At 40.3% G+C, this 18768-nt stretch overlaps 1 protein-coding gene across 7 annotated transcripts in view; it reads left to right on the top strand.

The window, feature by feature from the left end:
- adgrb1a (adhesion G protein-coupled receptor B1a) overlaps positions 1-3143 on the top strand; it is a 151954-nt gene extending 148811 nt beyond the window's left edge. For all 7 annotated transcript variants that reach the window (XM_076737836.1, XM_076737832.1, XM_076737835.1 and 4 more), the window contains one exon: positions 1335-3143. In XM_076737836.1, the coding sequence (XP_076593951.1) occupies positions 1335-1529 (195 nt within the window). In that variant the 3' untranslated portion in view covers positions 1530-3143. The remainder of the gene's footprint in view (positions 1-1334) is intronic.
- Positions 3144-18768: the final 15625 nt, after the last annotated feature.

Raw genomic sequence — 18768 nt, 5'->3', positions numbered from 1 at the left:
TACTCGTGATTAAAAGGTTCATGCCCATTGAAGCCTCAAAAAGCTCTAACTGTCAGTCAAACAACATTGTCTGTGCAGGAATATACAGGGCAATATGCCCCACCATTGACTTTACAGCTAACAATGTGTTAAGATTCAAGACAGTTTTTGAGTTGTTTGCTTCTTGGAAAGGCTGTCTCGCTGAATAATGACTCGTGTAGTTTCTTTTTTCCCCACTAAACAAAGGGAAACTAGGGCAGGACTGGATTGGCTGGGAGCTAGTCCCTAAACAAAGTCACCAACAGCAGGTACAAAAGGGAATCCATGTTGGCTTTGTAGCTGCAGTCATTCCATGGCAGTAGATGATTTACATTTCCTTCTGCTGCAAAAGCCCTTGATCTCCATTTGTTTCACAGCTTTGGAGTCAGGTCTTCTCTGGCATAAGTCCAACTTCACAAATCAAAGATTTGACACTGATAGCTTCAGAACCCATTCATATAGGTAGGCCTGCATAATCACACAGCATTAGCTTCTCTCCAGATAGAATCAACATCTCCACTATGGTTACAAGATGTGTTTTGAGGATGTGCCTCAGCCACCATCATATTTGCATCCTAATCCTTATCAGTATTTCTAGGTGTTTGTGCATATACCCACTTTGGACTGAATCAGCAAGTTTACACCCCTTTAATAGGGGTTATCAGATGAGGTTTTAAAGGAATAGTTTGACATTTCACAAAATATGTGTCTGCACTTTCTTACAGAAATTTAGATGACAACTTTTATGTCTGTGTGTTAAGTCTAAGTAAGAGCCAGGAGGTGGTTAGTTCAGCTTAGCATACAGACTGGAGCAGGGGAAAGTTAGTCACTGTGGCCAGAAGTTGTTTGGCAAGAAGTAATTCGAGCTCATAACTTAACGTAAAACCAGAAAATTGTTGTTTTTACATTTCTGTTTGTGTCCAGGTTAAACTAATGAGACAACAATGTGTTAATTACTGAGCTTTAGAGGTCAGTTGGTAAGTTTGGTCAAAGCCAGGATAGCGCTTTTCCCCTGATTCCAGTCTGTATGCTAATCTAGGATAATTACCATTGCTTCAGCTCCGTGCTTAACACAGACATAAGAGTGCAGTGATCTTCTCATTTAGCTCTTGGCAAGAAACCGAATCAGTTCATTTTTTGAAATGCCAAACTGTTTCTTTAAGAAATGAAGGAAACCACTACGGCTTATGTACAAAAGGCAGTGTGAGGTAATGTAGGTTCACCGAAAGAAGTCACAATGTAACTTCTGAAGTACATCACAGATTTTATCACTATCTCGGAAAACAGACTTTTTCCCTCTGTCCTCTCCCCATAAGGACAAGCAGCAGACCCCAAGTAAGAGGACATGGGAGGGAATAAGGAAGACCCACTCCCCCCCATCCTGGGTGAGGAAGGACCTGGAGACAGTGGCGGCCTCCCCTCTGGAGCTGCAGACGGTGGAGTGGGAGAAAACCAGCGCCACCATTCCTCTGGTGGGCCAGGAGATCATGGACCTGCAGACGGAGGTGTGACCCAGATTCCAGCTTCCTTTTTTTTCCAATGCTCTCAGACAAACAAGCAGACACACCACATACACTGCCCTGCTCTGTACTTCTACTCAAAGGCTGGATGAAGCCCACTACAAGAACGTGGGGGAGAAGGAGGGCGAGGAGGAGAGAGAAGCGTCAAAATATCAGAAAATCAATTCAACCAATTAAAGAGAGAACGGGAACATGGTGTCTCTTTCTGTGTTGTTTCATTTGATGTTTGGACAGTGTTTTTGTCTGCAAGATACTGATCATCTTCTCATATATGGTCTTGGATACCACGCTGGCTCACATGGGAGACAGATTGCCAAAGTAGCAGATTCAGCTACTATATGTGCATCATATAGTCATGTAATAAACCGCATAGCAAAGGTAATCATGCAATGTTTACCCCTGAATTAAATGAATACAATGTAATAATCATGATTATGTCTCTTTTTTTTTTCACTGTTAAGAGTATCATTGCATCACTGTTCTGCTCTCTCTTTCTCCTGATGAACGCTGATGTTGTACATGGCTAGAAATGCCCCTGGACTTTTTTTCTTTAACGTCAGTCTCAAAAGTGAAAACAAACAAGGGTTTGAGGAGGCAGACTGCTAAACATACACCCATGTGTCCCCCCAGTGCCGTTCCCTCCCCCTGCAATTCACCCCAATCCTGTTGGCTCCACAACTTTATCCCCCGTGACCCTGGTGGGGCAAGGTCGGCCCCGCAGTGACAAGCTAACGGGGGGTAAAAAAATCAAAGAGCCAAAATGGCATGTTGCCTTCTCATCGACAGACACCTCAGAGACGCCAGAGAGCAGGCCGGCAGGCTTTGCACTCTAATCGGCCCTCAACCTCATTGCCGCCCACAGAGGGACAACATGGACGTCAGTGCGTCAGTGAGCCACGCTCAGCAAACACATGCTGTTTGGGTTAGTTTCTCAATGTACAAGCAGGCTTGATACAGTAAATGCAAAATATGATGGTGTTTCAAAGATGCTAAGGAAAAGGTACCTGTGTGTGTATGTGTGTGTGTGTTAAGTAATGAAGATGAATAAATGACTAGATCTATAAATATATATATATATATATAGTATGATGATCGAAGGTGATGATATAAACAAGGCAGAGGTCATCAGAAGGATGGTGGTTGCACACAGAGAAAGCACAAGGCTCATTTGGAGTCCTGATGTACAGCATTGTAATTATTTCAACAGAGTTCTACAGAATGGATTTTAGCCTATAAATATCTTTCTTACTGTGCTTGGGGATAGTTGTTATCATTATTATTCATATGAACATGATTATTCTGATACTGATCCTCCCATTCCTCCCCCTGTCCTTTCAAGGTACTGGACTATACGAGTGTTCTGTATCGCAATGTAACAGTGTGTGTTTTGATATCACCGCCAGTCACTCCCACAGATCTGTATTTGTCGAAACCCTGACCTCGGACCTCTGACCCCCTGATCTGCACCCCACCCTGCCACGCACACCCCTCCCACCTCCCCTTTTTAATTTACTGGGGTCGCCTCTTTGTTAATGTACAGTTTTCAGAGCACAAAATGAATGTGTCTTATTTCTAATAAAAGCATATAAGCATATAATAAAACAACATTAGTCCTCTTTATTTGTTCTCACATCTAACCACATATGTGATGCAGCCTGTTGTTAGAGAGGCGTATTCGCTTTCCAATATTAAAGCCAGACTTTGTCACTTTTGCTTAACAGTTGCCACAGTGGCTAAAAATAACACACACAGGATAAGTGCAGTGAATTTCAAGATTCTCTTGAGTCAGTTGCTTGTTTTATTTTCTGTGATACAACTCTTGAAATGTGTGTCCATGCTACTCTGCATATAATGTAACGGTTGCATGACAAGAAGAGTCATACAGTCAGCAAACTGACTCAGTGATGTCAGTTACACAGCTGTGTGGTTTGTCTGATATCAGTGGTTTGGTTTTGTTCCTACAACATAATGATTATTGCTCCAGGAGTGACAAAATCTGCACAAGGAGCATGATGTCATGGCAAATAAATGGGTCAAACAGAAGACTTTCACCTGAGCGACTGGGGTTCATGCCCTATGTAAAACTGTTGTATTGTTGACTTCTTATTTTTAGACTTAGTTCCCTTATTGTTTTAATTCAATTTTCAATGTTTCATTACAATTTGGTTATGTTTAGACAACAAAACTGTTTTGTTGGAATAGGAATAGGAAAAGACCATGGTTTGAGTTAAAATAGATCCTTTCACAACATTATCTAATTTCTCCCTTGTGTGTCTTTTCTTTCCCCCATTTGCAAAGTTCTGACATTGGAACAGCATGGTTGGTCAGCTGCAATGATGGTCCCAGAGCAGCATAAATATGATGTCGTAGAAACAGCACAAAAACAGCTATAAAAGATAATGCAAACAGTACATACCTGCAGTTTGCTAACGTGGGCCACTATAAGATGCTGGGCATACCAGGCCAAGTAAGACTAAAACAGAAAAACCCAATAATACAAAGAGTTTATTGAATTGAGTCAGGTTGCTTTTATTCCTTGTGAATTCAACTTTTCTTGTAGGAGGATTCAAATTTGGGAACAATGCTTATTTGCAGAACAATACTCTTATGTCAGTGCGCCAAGTATGGTTCCAGAGCCAGCAGGTGAGTCACTTAAGTTCCACCGACCAGCACCTCTAAAGCTGATGAATGAGCACATCGAATCTCTTTTTTTAACCAATACACAGACAAAAATATGGCAACAACAAGTACATCTGGTTTTTGAAGAACCGCATGCTTGATCTATTTCTGTTGTTGTCTAGTTGTCGTGGTGAGGTTGCCAGGCAACCAGCGGAAACTACAGGAGGTCACTATGCCCTGCTGTAAAAAAAAATACCATAAAATTGTTGTAGCAGTACCTGTTGTCAAGCCAGGCTCAGCTAACTCCAGCTCCATACCAGGTGCACAGACATCATACAGTATCAGTCATCTCATCTCTCTCGGAAGAAAGCAAATAAGCACGTTCCTCAAATAAAATCAATGACTTCAATATTTTGTTGTTGTGTTGCATTACATATTTATTGAAATGTGTCTATGGGAAACTTGAGGTCATATTGAGACATTCAGGTTAAACTCTTCACAATTACACACTTTTGTTTTACTGTTATTATTATGCACTTCCAGTTCAGAGCTTCAGGTCCAGATTTTACCAACACCTTGCTCAAGGAAAAGAACACTGCATTACCAAAATGACCAAAATAGAAAGGCATGATACAAACAAGTTAAGGAGCTAAAAGCTAAAAGCTAATCAATAAACAATTAGAATTTACACCAGTAATTCTGTTACTGTCATTCTCATAAAGAATTCTGCTTGACATTGTGATGCAGAATTAAAGTGGATGTTGTGTGTTTTTTTTTTTTTTTTTTTTTGCAATTCCTAATCACTATGTAACCAACTGGTGAAACTAAGTTCCATGTATGTGAACCCTCAGCATTTTGGCACAACATATCTGGGTTCATGTCCAAAGGTAAGCTGGACACTGCAGGTACTGGTTGCTTGCACCTTCATCTAACCAATTCAATTATTGTTTCTGCAACTTTCTTCATTCTTTCCCCAACTAAGTTTAAAACTGACCACTGAGCGTTGAAGACGAAAACTTTTTTTTTTTTTTTTTTTTTATCAAACAAGAAGTTAGTATTGAGTTAGTTTTGTTGTCTTGTAGTGTAACCAAACTCAGCACCACAGAGACACAAAGGCATGCCTGTCTCTGCCTCATGACAGCACATGTTGAGCCAGTTGTCATTTGTTACTGTCCGTGACAATGACACAGCTCTGTGGAGGAGAGCAGGGCCGTGATATCACAGGGCACAGCAGTTCTCTCCCTGTGTGACTGCAGCTGAAATACTAATGAGTATCACACCACAGGTAAACCTTACAATACTGCACCGACATAAAGTCTATTTCAGTGTTGTTTCAGACACATTTCAACAGTAACAACAACCCAGTATCTATCTAACTGCAAGATGAGAAACGCAGTCAATAGTGTAGTAAAGCTTTGGCTTCACTGCACTGGCGCAGGAATTGCATGGCTGTGCTAACACTCTTTGCCATGTGTATGATTAGGAATGGGTGTGTATAACTGTGTCTATAATAGCCACAGTATTGCTTCCCATCCCTCAGATGAAAAGCAATCTGGACTGCAAGATGGTGGGAGAGTGCTAATAAAGATTTAAGCTGACATAACTTGTCAGGCAAATAAATGCTAGATTTCAATAATACATCACTGATGCTGAGCTGCAGTTTGCATAAGCAAAACTATACAAGTATAAATTAGTCATTTTACCTCAAGAACATACACAGTGTCTACACTGAATCTACAGAAGATGCATTCTGATGATGAAGGTGATAAATTAGTCGGTGGTAGTGATATTGTTTGGGGGGAAAAAAAAAAAAAATCATGTGACAGCTTCATTGTTGATAGAGGTGCTGTTGCAGCCATCAATAAATTGAATGAATGACTGACTGAAATGGTCTCAGTCTGGTGAGATTTGGTCACTCTGGGGCTGGACAAGCTGCTGTTGACAAATTATAGTATGAATAATATTTGATTTGATTTGGTGTAAACATTTGATAATGTGTTCAACAGGAAAGTATTAGTGCCTAATAGCCATGTAAACCCTGTTTTTTTCTATTTTTTATTTTTGTCACCATGTTCTTTCAGCACATGTTTTCCCCACGTGGGAGTAACATTAGGTGACATGAATAAGTTTCCAGGAGGGACAGAAACATAGTAAATGTATAACACAACAACACCATGGTAAGACCTTTGACTCATCACCTGGAGTTGTAAAATAAATTCAGCATCAATCCCATGAGAGAAGTATCACAACAATGAAGTGTCAAACCTCAGCAGTTTGCCTGCTGTTGGCAGGACCACTTCTCATCATTTTGATGTTACTTGGTGCAGGACTGTAGGTTGGAGCTAGTTTGTTTCTATGTCTGTGCATGGCAGTTACAGCAGTTAGTCAGGGAAAGATCATGGTTACAGATTAAATAAAAAAAGCAAACATGAATTGGAAAACTGAAATGTACTGCAAAAGTCAGACATGTCACGCAAACATCCACAACCTGACCACCATATCCTTGTTTTCCACCTTGCTATATAAACTGCACACTGCCTCCTGCTTTGGCACTGAACACTGGACACAAATCATGCACAGCAGAATCATCATTTATGAACATAATTCTTATGGACACAAAGCTGCAACTAGTTCTCTGCACACACTCAGAAGTGGCAAAAGGAAGTACATGCATCTAACTAAAAAACACTAAATTAGTGTGGTACAGTCTGTGTAATACATACTGTACATGTGGTCGCCAAACCTTTTCCAAGCCAAATCCACTTCTCATTTACAAATATAAGCCAAAATCTACCATTCATAGATATAAAGAATAAAAACCAAATGCAGAATTTATAATGTGATTTTCTATTTTACTTTTTTTTCCACAGTGGAAGACAAATTTCACATCAAATAGTAAGTTTGTGCTGCGCAACACTATGAACACCCAACAGGATGACGTAGAATAGAAATGTGGCTTACCTTGATGATGTGTTGGAAGTGTTCTGTATCTAAGTATTTAAATTCTATGTTACTTTATACTCCTGCATCACTACATTTCAGGTGCAAATATTGTACTATTTACTCCACTTGACCTCTTATCTGACAGCTGGAGTCATAAACTTCAAGAGTGTAAGATATATTTTGAATGAGAAACTCTGTACAAGTGTATACCATGACATCACATAACGCATTGGTAGCGCAGTGTTTAGTACAGCTGCCTCACAGCACGAAGAAATAGGTCCTTTTTGTGTTGAGTTTGCATGTTCTCCCTATGTTTGCATAGGCTTCCCCCACCATCAAAAACATGTTCAGTATGCAAGGTTAACTCTCCTGTGTCCTTGACCAAAGCACTGGCTCAGAACTGGAGTTGATCCCCAGGCTCTGCATAGCAGCTGCCCACTCTTCTAAACATTAAGGATGGGTGAAATGCAGAGAACGGATTTCACTTTAGGTTGTATTGTATATGACGGTGCGTATGTGACAATAAACAACATTTGATTAATTCGACCAGTATTACACATTAAGACAGCTTTGGACTCTGCATTGAGGGATGATATGCAGCTCTCAAAAAAAAAAAAAAAAACAACAGTGAAATGAAAGCTACTATTCATATCTGACTGCTGAGAAATGAACAAAGTTTGACCTTTGGAGATTTCACAGCACTTTGTTTGGAACAGTAACGCCTGTCATGACGGCTGTGTCAAACACACCCACATATTCTCTTACCGCTCATGAACTCCTGACTCATGGTGTAATAACTGTTTGAACTGTGATGACTTCACTTGATTTCCTTCACTTCAGAGGCTCATTTTCGGCCACAGTGCCTTCAGTGGTGTGGTGATGTAGCATGAGGAAAAAGTGGCCTGTAACATCATTAGTACCCATCCAGACACATTAACCTCACGTCATTAATTAGACCATCAACAGGCATTAGCCTCCACTTGTGCCTCGTCCTACAAAGGCCTGACAATGGCCATTAATGGACTAGCACTCTGATGACATTTCCTGACACTTGTCGCTGATCTCTTCAGATAGTTGATGCATTACTGTGGCTGCAGGCAGTGGAGGAGACAGAGCAGGATGCTGATGACCAGCAGCAGCTGTGCAGTCCACCAAGCTGAACCTTCACACAGGCTGCCACCATCTAAAATCCAAATGAGCCTCTTGAAGGAGCTGATGTGTTTTGTGACTTTATCAACCTCTGTAACATTGTTCCATCCTAAAAAAACCCCCCAAATCTTAACAGCCCTTTGTTGTGAGTACCGGTCTTCAGTACGTGGCAAGTACAAGCACATACACACACTGCCACACATTTGCATGCTGTGTTTATGCTTGTTATTGCTGTTGCCTGTACTTGTAGCTTGTTGTGTAGTTATAATTGGACAGAGGATGTTTACTGATTAAAGTATTATTGATTGCTGATCAGTGTTGTTACTGTTGAATGAACTGTTGTCGTTTAAGGAGCATTTGTTTGTGATTATAAAAACTGGCTGTGATGGTCAGTGCTTGGATTCAGCCCATCACCTTATAAATGTAAAATAGTGACATTTTAAGTGAACACCTCTTGGTGAGACTGCACCTGTGATTTACTTATTAGTCTCTGATCCCTGGGTCGTGTCCCATAATTATTAATTCCTATTAATAAGTTTGTTGATATCAATTATTGTCTCTAATACATGCTAATAACCAAACCTGCATCTACCCCAACAGTGACCTGATGCAGAATGAGCGACCGCAGTGGTGCTGCTTTTTTCCCCCCTACAATTGAATATTAATTTTTCCTGTCAAATGTCTGTATATTTCCACAATTTGAATGTTTTTGAATTTAGACTATTCGCTGACAGCCCTACAACTATCACAGGGGTATAGTAGTTAGGCAGCAGCCTCTCGGGTGTAGTTATTATGATAGGAGCAAGGGTCAGGTCACGTTGTATGAAGAGAAAGAAAGTCTGCATTTGGAGGAAGGTGGGGTGGATGGATTGGAAGACTGCTGCTCATGCCTCAAATGAAAAGCTAAACCTCACCAAGTAGTTTTGGTGCCTAAACCTCAGCATAGTGTGTTTTTCACAATGTTAATGATGTGAGGACGACGGTCCGGTATGATGAAAGTCATTCTGGCTTGTTGCTGGCATTGGCTCATATCTGGCTCAGCTGTTCCTCACCTGTCCACCAAGTGTTTTTGGTTTGCTCCCTCTTTCCTCTCACACTTGTGGCTAATCACTAATCACCTCTGTTCTGCTGCCTACTTGCCCAGCTGCTCCTCATCTCCAATTAAGTGTCTTTTTGCAATGTGTACCTCCCAGAAGTGTGTTTTCCTGTTCTGAGTCTAATGACCTCCTGATCTTCTGATGCCTAGTGCACACATTCACAGGTATTTTTCAAAAGGCTGTTTGTCCTTCTTCCTTCTAAAAGAAATCCTGTCCACACCAGCAAAATTTTTTTTATCCATATGAAAACACAAAAACACAATTGAAGTGCTGCCAAGAGCATGCCAAACCTACAGGTAGTGATATAACCCTAATCCTAAAGCCATGTTGGCCAGTCAGAAGCCTGAAATACAACTATTACAAGTAGGCTAGCTGCGACTAACGAATTTCATGGAGGGGTCTGAGTCGTGGGAGTGTTGGATGAATGATTGTGTAGCAGTGACCACCAAGTCATTCTTACTCCTCTGTTCCTCACTGTAGTACACAGTATACCGTATATAAACATATAAAAAGTCCTGTTCGCAAGGTTAGCGCCAGCATTATTTTGGCTATATCCGCCAATCCACAGAATATCCTCATGTAAGCAATAGAGACAATGATGCTCACTCTGTTGTCACACTGGAATGACTTTTCCAAAAGCTCCATTTTCAGTGACCTAAAATTGCATTTGTGTATTGACAAAATGCCTCCATACAAAGAAAAAGCTATGTTTTGAAAATTAACCATGTACTGTACATGTGGACTATACATTAGTTGTTTGATTTTGCCTGTCTCCCTGATGCTAACTTTAAAGGATAGGTCCACATTTTTTTCAAGTCTTTCTTCAAGCAGTACTGATGTGCTCATATGTACAGTTTCTGGTCACTGTAATTTTTTTCTTGTCCATGCTGGCTGTGACGGGACCCCTTCATGATGTCAATTCAGGAAAAAAAAAAAAAAAAAAACTTGTCGCAGTAGCGTAGTCTGTAATGACTTGGCTTGGGGACCAGAGGATTGGGGAATTCGAGTCCATCATGGATTTGTCAATATGGAGGCGATCTGGCAGCTGGAGAGGTGTAAGTTCACCTCTGTGGCACTTCTGAGGTGCCCTTGATCAAATGTCTTTGGAATGTCGTGAAGAGAATGCTTCATGATCACTATGAACAGGACCAATACAGATCTAATCCAGCATCCAGAAAAAGTTTCCATGTTTATATTAGCATGTAAGTATTTTATGAATAAAAACCTGAAAAAATTAGATTCTGTCCTTAACATTAAATTAACCTTGTGTTAGGGTCATACTTTTTGTTGCTGATTATTAAACTACAAATTTTACAGACAGCCTATGTACCATTCCCGCGGTTTGCAAACAAGGAAAACACATGTCAGATGACTGCTGAGGAAACCCACTGCATAGCTGCAGTGATATAGGCAAAATTTAATTCATAAGTAGCTGCGTAACTACAAAATTTAGTAAGTAAAATTATTTAGCAGCTGGAGGGGAACTTCAAACAAGATTCAACAACATGCACAGCAGTGAGTCACTTACTAACATCTGTTTGTGTTTGTTCCCTGAAAATCATAACTAAATGCTCTTTTCCATCCAAAGCATCAGTTTGTGTCCTCCTCAAACTGCAATTACACCATCAGACAGCTGTCACACACAAACGCTACACAGGCGGACATACAGCTCTAGAACAGATCCTGACAAACTGTTATTTGATAAGTGTGAGTTGATATACTTGACCTGAACATGTGGTTACAGACTGAGCTACTTACTAGTTTCAAGGGAACAGTTATTAAAATTCAGGGCTTTAGCCATCTGATTAAGTGGCAAAGACATGAGACACCTCTGAGTCATCTTGATTGTTTGGTCTCCACAATCCCAAAGACCAGCACATTCTCTCACAATTTACAGCTTAACAAGTCAGTTGCTAATTAAAGTGAACTAAGTGGAACTTCCAAATACCAGTTCATTCTTTCTTTGGTATCTGTCATGAGTCCAATACTCTGTGCATTCTCACATGCAGCTGGGTTTATGAATCTATATGAATACAGTATACACAATATTGCATGTGAACACCTGATCCACACATTTGTGTTCTTTTTGTCTGTTTTTTTTTTTTTTTGGTTTGATGGAGGTCCCTTGGTTCAAATGAAGAGAAATCTGAATGCAACAGCATAAATGATTACTACAGATAATGTGCCTTGAACTTTGTGTCAGCAGTTTGTCCATTTCCTGGTTTAACATGATAATGCCTTTGTTCACAAAGCCAGCTTCTTAAGGAAATGGTTTCCTGGTCTGAACAGAGCCCAGACCCCAACCTCATCCAACACCTATGAGATGAACTGGAATGCTGACTGTGAGATAGGCCTTATCACCTTGCTAATGCTCCTGTGGGTAAATAGGAGCAAATCTCTGCATCTGAAAACCTGAAACCAGGAGATTGGAGGCTATTATAGCACAACATTAATGCCCATTTACACTGTAAATATGGGTGGAATGTATACTTGACCACCTACACCTATTTTATCTCGACTGATGTAGCTGTATGCCAATTTGATAGAAAAAACCAGTGTGTGAGGAAATGTAAGTTATATGTTCCGTAGATGAATATACTTGTTTAGTTTTCACACACACACACACACACACACACACACACACACACACACGCACACACCCACATGCACACACCCACATGCACACATATTCCTGTGGCCTTGCAGAGAGATTTTCACATTAAGATACATGTAAGCTACCTAATGTGATCAGACAACCAACAGGAACATCAGTTGCTGAGGTAAACGTGTCACCAAGTATATTAAAGCTGCTTTGCTGTTTTTGGCTTGAGAACGAGGGTTTTAGACTTCAGAGCTTAAATGTGTTGTGACACCGCTGCACACTGACTCACTCACAGCACTGTCCTCCATTAGACAGTTTCAAATGGAGATTTAATACATGTAAGAAACAACGCACACAGCATTCTAATGTATCATCTAATGGCTACATAGAATAACAATGAAGAGCAGGTTTTTGTTTGTTTGTTTCAAATAATTCGGATTGACAAAGTTAATGGAAATTCTGAAGCATCATGTGGTGCCTTGGGAAACTGTGCTGCTAACCTTAATGTGCAATATACTGAGCCCCAGAGTGGCCATAGAGAGAACAAAAAATATCACAGCCACATTTTACTACATAGAGCATTCTAAATGCTATTGTGTCTGCACAAGGTAGAATTTGTTTGCTGATTCATTTGTGGGCATGAGATGAGCATATATACAGAGGGAGATCATTTTTCCAACCTGCTTTAGATGAACCCTCACCCACTTCCAGACGGTGAACACCTCGACGGGGTATGACAGCTACAGTAGCTTGGAAAATAGTGACATGGGGCATTAAGTCTGATGAATTTACTGTTTAGCAGAGCACAAATGAGACAAGAATCTTGTTGGAGAAACAATAGACCCTTGTCCCAATTAGACCAGTCTGCTCTGATTGGTCAGTACACATGGGCCAAAGGAGGTACCACTCATCATGTTTCCTGTCAGCTCTGTCTGTCTTTTTAGCTCCTGCCACGAATATCACCACAATAACCAGTCAGTCAACCAACAAGTCACTACCGCATATGTTTGAACATGATTCCGATCTGTATTAGTTTCAGTCTCACTGCCCAGCGGGCCACTAATGTCACTGCTGCAGCTTTGTAAGAGTCTTTGTGTGGTCTGAACAAGGTAGCAGCTGGGTGCTAACCAAACTAACACAATGGTGCCAAACAAATGAATTCCTGCAGTTTTACAGTTTCTTTTCCACATGTAGCTATATTGTTACCTTCATAGCATTTCTTTCAAGAAAATTTGCAGCAACACGCAAACACATGCCAGTGAGGATCGCAGAGCAGAACAGGCTTTGAATAACATCAGAGCTAATCCAATGAGAGCTAGCACTGCAGGATAAACACAACAAAGCAACATGAAATAACAGCTACCAGCATCAAACACACTACTCTTGTTCTGTAGTTGGCTTCAAATGAGATTTAACTTCCACACAGTTTCTCTTGAATGTCCCTGAATATTACAAAATAAGTACATCTTAGCTTCTGGTCTGCTGAAGAAGTCACATTATCCTGCTGCAGTATAAACACACAAATGCAACAGAAAAAAAAAACTGTTACTGGTGTTAAACTTAGTATTCTCATTGTTTAGTTGGCTTCAAACAAAACTAAACGTTCACACAGTTTCTCTTGAATGTCATTCAGTGCAACATCACTTTGAGTCCATGGGAGTAAACAGGCTGGCCAACAAAACACAGTAAAACAACATAAGCATGGAAAACTCACAGCTTCCAAGTCTGAAGAGGTCTGAAGCCTTGGACCATTACTGGCCCTCATTGACAAAACAGTCAGGCAGAGTAACATTAAAATGCATACTCAGTTTTGCAGTTGTCGTGGGGACATTTCACTTACATTTATATCAAAAATAAAGCTAATCCAAAAGTAAAGATAATGGGAAGACTTTTCTGTTGGTTCTTGCAACCAACAAGAGAGCAGTTCCCATATTTAGGTTAGCTCTTAGTTTTGTACTACCCCGCAAAGCAGTCTGAAGTAAAACGTTGGCACACAAAAGAATTTTCCAGTCTTTGTCGGAAATTTCCATCACTTTTCCATCAAAAAACAAAGTTCATCCACTAAGTATCTTCCGTTGGTGGGAGTAGATGCAGACTTTTTGCAGTCCTTGCAGCCAGCAGCAGAGAAATAGGCTGTTTTGCTCATAATGTTACCTCCCACATCTTCAAATAGCAACAGCAGACAGCGAGGTGGGCAGGACAGTCATGGAGATGGAAGAGTGTCACCGTGCTGGATGTGATGCTGTGTTACTTAATGATGCAGACGAGTAACAGAAATAAAAGATGTGTCTACTAACAAGGTGTTTCAGGCAGCTCAGTGGCAGTGTTTTCTGTGGGAGAGAACGACTCCCTTTGGCACAGTCTTTGGGCTTTGTAACTTTGCAGATGTTTCACATGCATAGAGAACCTGCATAACACACTAAAGGCAAGGAAAAAATGCAAAAGGCACAATATGGCCTCATTAAGGATCTCCAGATGACCTCTTCAACAAGGGCTCCATGTACCTCTTGTGGAGAGTGATGGTATTACAGCAGTTTGGTGGAAGATGTTTTAAATACACTGTGTCTACACACAGTGTATACTACATATATGGCAGACTACATTCAGCTTTGGCACTGGGTATTGGCTGGGCATATCCTCAATGGACATAATCAGGATACTTGGCATACTGTATATACATGTCATGTTTGTAAGTTATGTGCCATCACTGTGTATTGTATTGATCAAAACTGAGGCGCGTCAACCATGTCATACATGCTGAGACAACTGGCTGAAAAAACATCCTTCCCATTGGATGCGTATGTACATTGCAGAGCAAAAACTACAAGAAAACTACTAGCTTAGTTTATATCTAGATGGTTTTTCTACAGGCTAAATGATTTGAATTTGGATTTGCAGATGTACTTTTCATATACAGGTTGAATGAAACACCTGCAGTTGGGGATGCCAGTTGTTTGCCTCAGAGAGGAGCTTCTTGAGGCATGTAAGCTCATCAAAAGAATCAAGTAATCAAAATAGTTGAGAACCCCTGCTCTAGATAACATCTTGAGATGTTTCTGGATCTCACAGTGGCCTGGAATTTTATACAGATGATTTTTCAAAACCACTTTTCAGCCATTTAGCAGTGATTGTGATGGAGCCAGTTATCCCAGAGCCCATGTTGTTATTTATTCGACGGACGTATTTCCGTCACTATTAATTTGCCACATCTAAAAACAGGCCTGCTGCAGCTGGACGGGGACAGACAGTGAAAACAATGACTGGAGGCAGCATATTGCATGTTAAAGGAAGAATTAAATGAGCATAAGCCCCCTGGCTTTATGTCCTAGGTCATCTGTTAATTTTTCATGGGTGCCTCACTAATTCATGAGGACATCTGTTTTTGCAGCTTCTATTTTATGAGTCCCATGTTCGTCAGTTATGAGTGACTCCAGCTGCAAACTGATTAGATGGGACTTCTGATGGAAACTGGAGCAAAGGAAAACTTTGCACAAACACAACATAAACGCACAGACACATGCTGTCTTATCTTGGCTTGTTGCTGCAAAACTAAAAGTTTAACCCCAACTAGTGCTCCCTAGAGGCTGCAGTGTTCAACAGCCTACTAAAATGGAAAACAAATGACATACTGACAATTTTACCATTACAACAGCCTTACCAGTAAAGGAGCTAAACAGGTAAAAATTTGTTCTCAGGGTGGTGATACATGAATGGGGTCATAATAGGGTTAATTCATTCCTGAGAATTTCATGTTTCCTGAGAAAAATAACAACAGGAAAACATGAAACATTTAGAAAATATTGAAACATGCAACCTGCAACTTTCTGAATACATATGCAACAGCTGTGTGTGCGCCAATGGAACACACTGAAAGCTTATTGAAATTACAGAACACACTGAGCAGTATGAGGAAATGGTTTATCTTTGTAGGGATCCTTTCCATAATGTTGCCTTAGAATTATAATCTGAGCATGTCAATGACAAACACAAACACTTTTAGTGGACGTACATTGATGGTGCACAAACACCTGGAGATTGCAGCCCACTTCGCAGCTGCCGGCTGCAGAGCTGTCACTGAATACCATACATGTCAACACTTATTTCAAAATAAGGGAAGATTGTTTGGTGCCCCACCCTGGGCACTCCCACCACCCTTCCCACTGTCCACATACCCCTTAAATTTAGGCAAGGCTATACACAGTGAATCCAAAACTCACCACTAGGCAACCACTTGCTTTAAAATGTCAGAGCAACAAGGATTAGGTTGCAGTTAGGTGGTCAGAATCAGATGCCTGGTTGAAAGTGAAATGCCTGCATTAAATGAAAACACTAAAGGGCAGATAAAGAGATATAAAGTGGGTGATAATGAAAATGAATGGCAGAGATAGTACACATAAAGTCAGTGGTGGAGCATGTTTCTGCTCCTCTTGGACGCACTTATGCTTGGCAGATTTGTCACTTTTTCCTCTGTGTGATACACTTTTATTGGTGGGTGGTGTTTAATGTTACAGCTAATACTCTACATACTGCCACCTGCTGTACAGCAGGGGAATAGTAAACAGATCAAATAGGTGATTATGGTCGTCTTTTCATACAGGTTAAAAATATGGGAGATTTACAGTGAAATATTTTAACGGGATGACAGCAGGACAGCAGGGTGAAATATGGATGAGTTGACAGGTCTGCTCAGTTCTGGACAAATTTCAAAAATTGTTGTCCCCATTAGTCATGTGGACACAAAAAAATGGGAAAATGGGGTTCATAAACACAGATAATATTTGAGTGAAATATCTCTCATTTGTCCAGGACATTGAAATCTTTCGGGACATGTAGGCCAGCACCATTTGTGTCTAACAGAAACCCTGTATGGAATCCATTTTAGTTAAATAAAATGACTTTGAAAATGCCAAATTACTTGCTGTAATTAATTTATAATGTGTGTGTGTGTGTGTGTGTATATATATATATATATATATATATATATATATATATATATAATGAAGAATTGTAATATATCACTTCCATGAGGCAGCTATAGCGAAATTCAAGCTGCATGTGAGTTTATATTCCCTTCATTTTATTGATTTAGATAAATGCCATTCTTTTGCCTTTATATTTATCAATATATTAAATAAAAACTGACGCTTTCAGGTTGTTGAAATCTGAAACCCGTTACTATTTTTAGGATTGGCGCAAACTTTACCTTGACATTTATGGTTTTCAGTGGAATATCTCAACTATTACTGGATGGACTGAAATGAAATTTGGTACAGACACTTATGTTCCCATCAGAATGAATCACAATCACTTTGATGATCCTCTGACATTTGTTGCAGGATGACCCTGCATTGTTTTGCAGGACCCACCTGTGTGTTGGCACCCCCACTATGTTGACAGACTGGATCAATGAATGGTAGGACAGCGTTTTTTCATGCAGCACTAAAGTTGGTCTGAATGTGGCATTTGTCTTGTTTTTAACCAAACCACAATGCTTCTCTAACCTTAATTAACTGTTTTAGCTGTTTGACTTTAGCTGTAGTTTATTTGCCATTAATACATTCTTTCCCCAACCCTGTAGTTGCAATGCACAGATATTGTCACTGAATGTTACAAAAAGTTGTCATTGAACAGATTCTGGAGTTTTGTCCACTGGTGATATTCCTTATTGGCCTTACTGGCCCAGGTCAGTTTCAGGGGAAACAAAATGTAACAAGAGTCCCCAGCTATGAATTTGGGATATTGCTGTTCATGGTCAACATCTTATGACACAAGAGTGGCGGCCCATCCCAACAAATTTGAATTTTCTGGAGACTGACACAGAGCAGTAAACATAAATCCAGGCTTCAAAACTTTTCTTTTGCATTTCAGGGGTTGTCCTGCTCCAAAAGAAAGAAATAAAATCTATTGAAGTCATTGCCACTTCTAGCATGAAAGCAATCTAAATTGTACACACTGAAAAAAAAAAAAAATCTAAATATGAGCCATCTGCTGTTTCCGTCCCATACTGGTCTAACCCTAAGACATACACACACACACACACCCTATACACACCCCACACGCGCGCACAAACTTGTACACTGACACCCTTATCCATGTCCAGGCTGACGTTGTGGCTGGGTTATTAAAGCAGGAGAAGATAAGGTGGTCAGACAGGCTGGATGCAGGCCTGTACTATAATAGCCATGAGCTTATCTCTGCAATAGTGCTTCCAATGACAGAGAACAGCTCGAACCAGGAACAGACCTGCTGCCATTGTCTCCCTTTTATTTCTTCAACACCAGCTACTTTAATCCCCAGTCACTGCAAATATGCCCTCCCATGAGGTGTGGGAGGAAACTACATATACTTCCTGATAATGCTGAGCAGTTTTGTTATGTGTGGACAGTATGTTGATGTGTTTGTTGTGTTCTCCTTATTGTCTACCAGTGTTAATAAGAGGGAGGCTTAATAATGCAATGTAGAGACACTGGCTGTGTTCACTCCATGTGAGAAGACTAATTATTGTAAATCTAATCTGCAGGAGAGGCCTATATCCAATTACATGGAAATAAACGCTCAGTGTGTTTCTGCCATTCTGTTATTCTGATAGTACATGAACGGACATATATATGCTCTCATCTCTCACTCTGTTTGTCCCAATATATTTCTGTGTATAGATTTCTCCCCATGTGCAGGACCTATGTGTGTTCGTCAACCAGAATCAATAGAATATAGCTGAAACTAGTGGATTCTGTCTATGCCGACATAATCCCGCTGACAATTCTCTACCATCCTCTAGATTCAAACAAGGAAATAGTGAAAAGAGGGAAATCAACAAATA

This window comes from Chaetodon auriga, chromosome 8 (assembly GCF_051107435.1).
Source record: "Chaetodon auriga isolate fChaAug3 chromosome 8, fChaAug3.hap1, whole genome shotgun sequence".
Classification (NCBI taxonomy): Eukaryota; Metazoa; Chordata; class Actinopteri; order Chaetodontiformes; family Chaetodontidae; genus Chaetodon; species Chaetodon auriga.
This window is presented reverse-complemented; position numbering and strand designations above follow the sequence as displayed.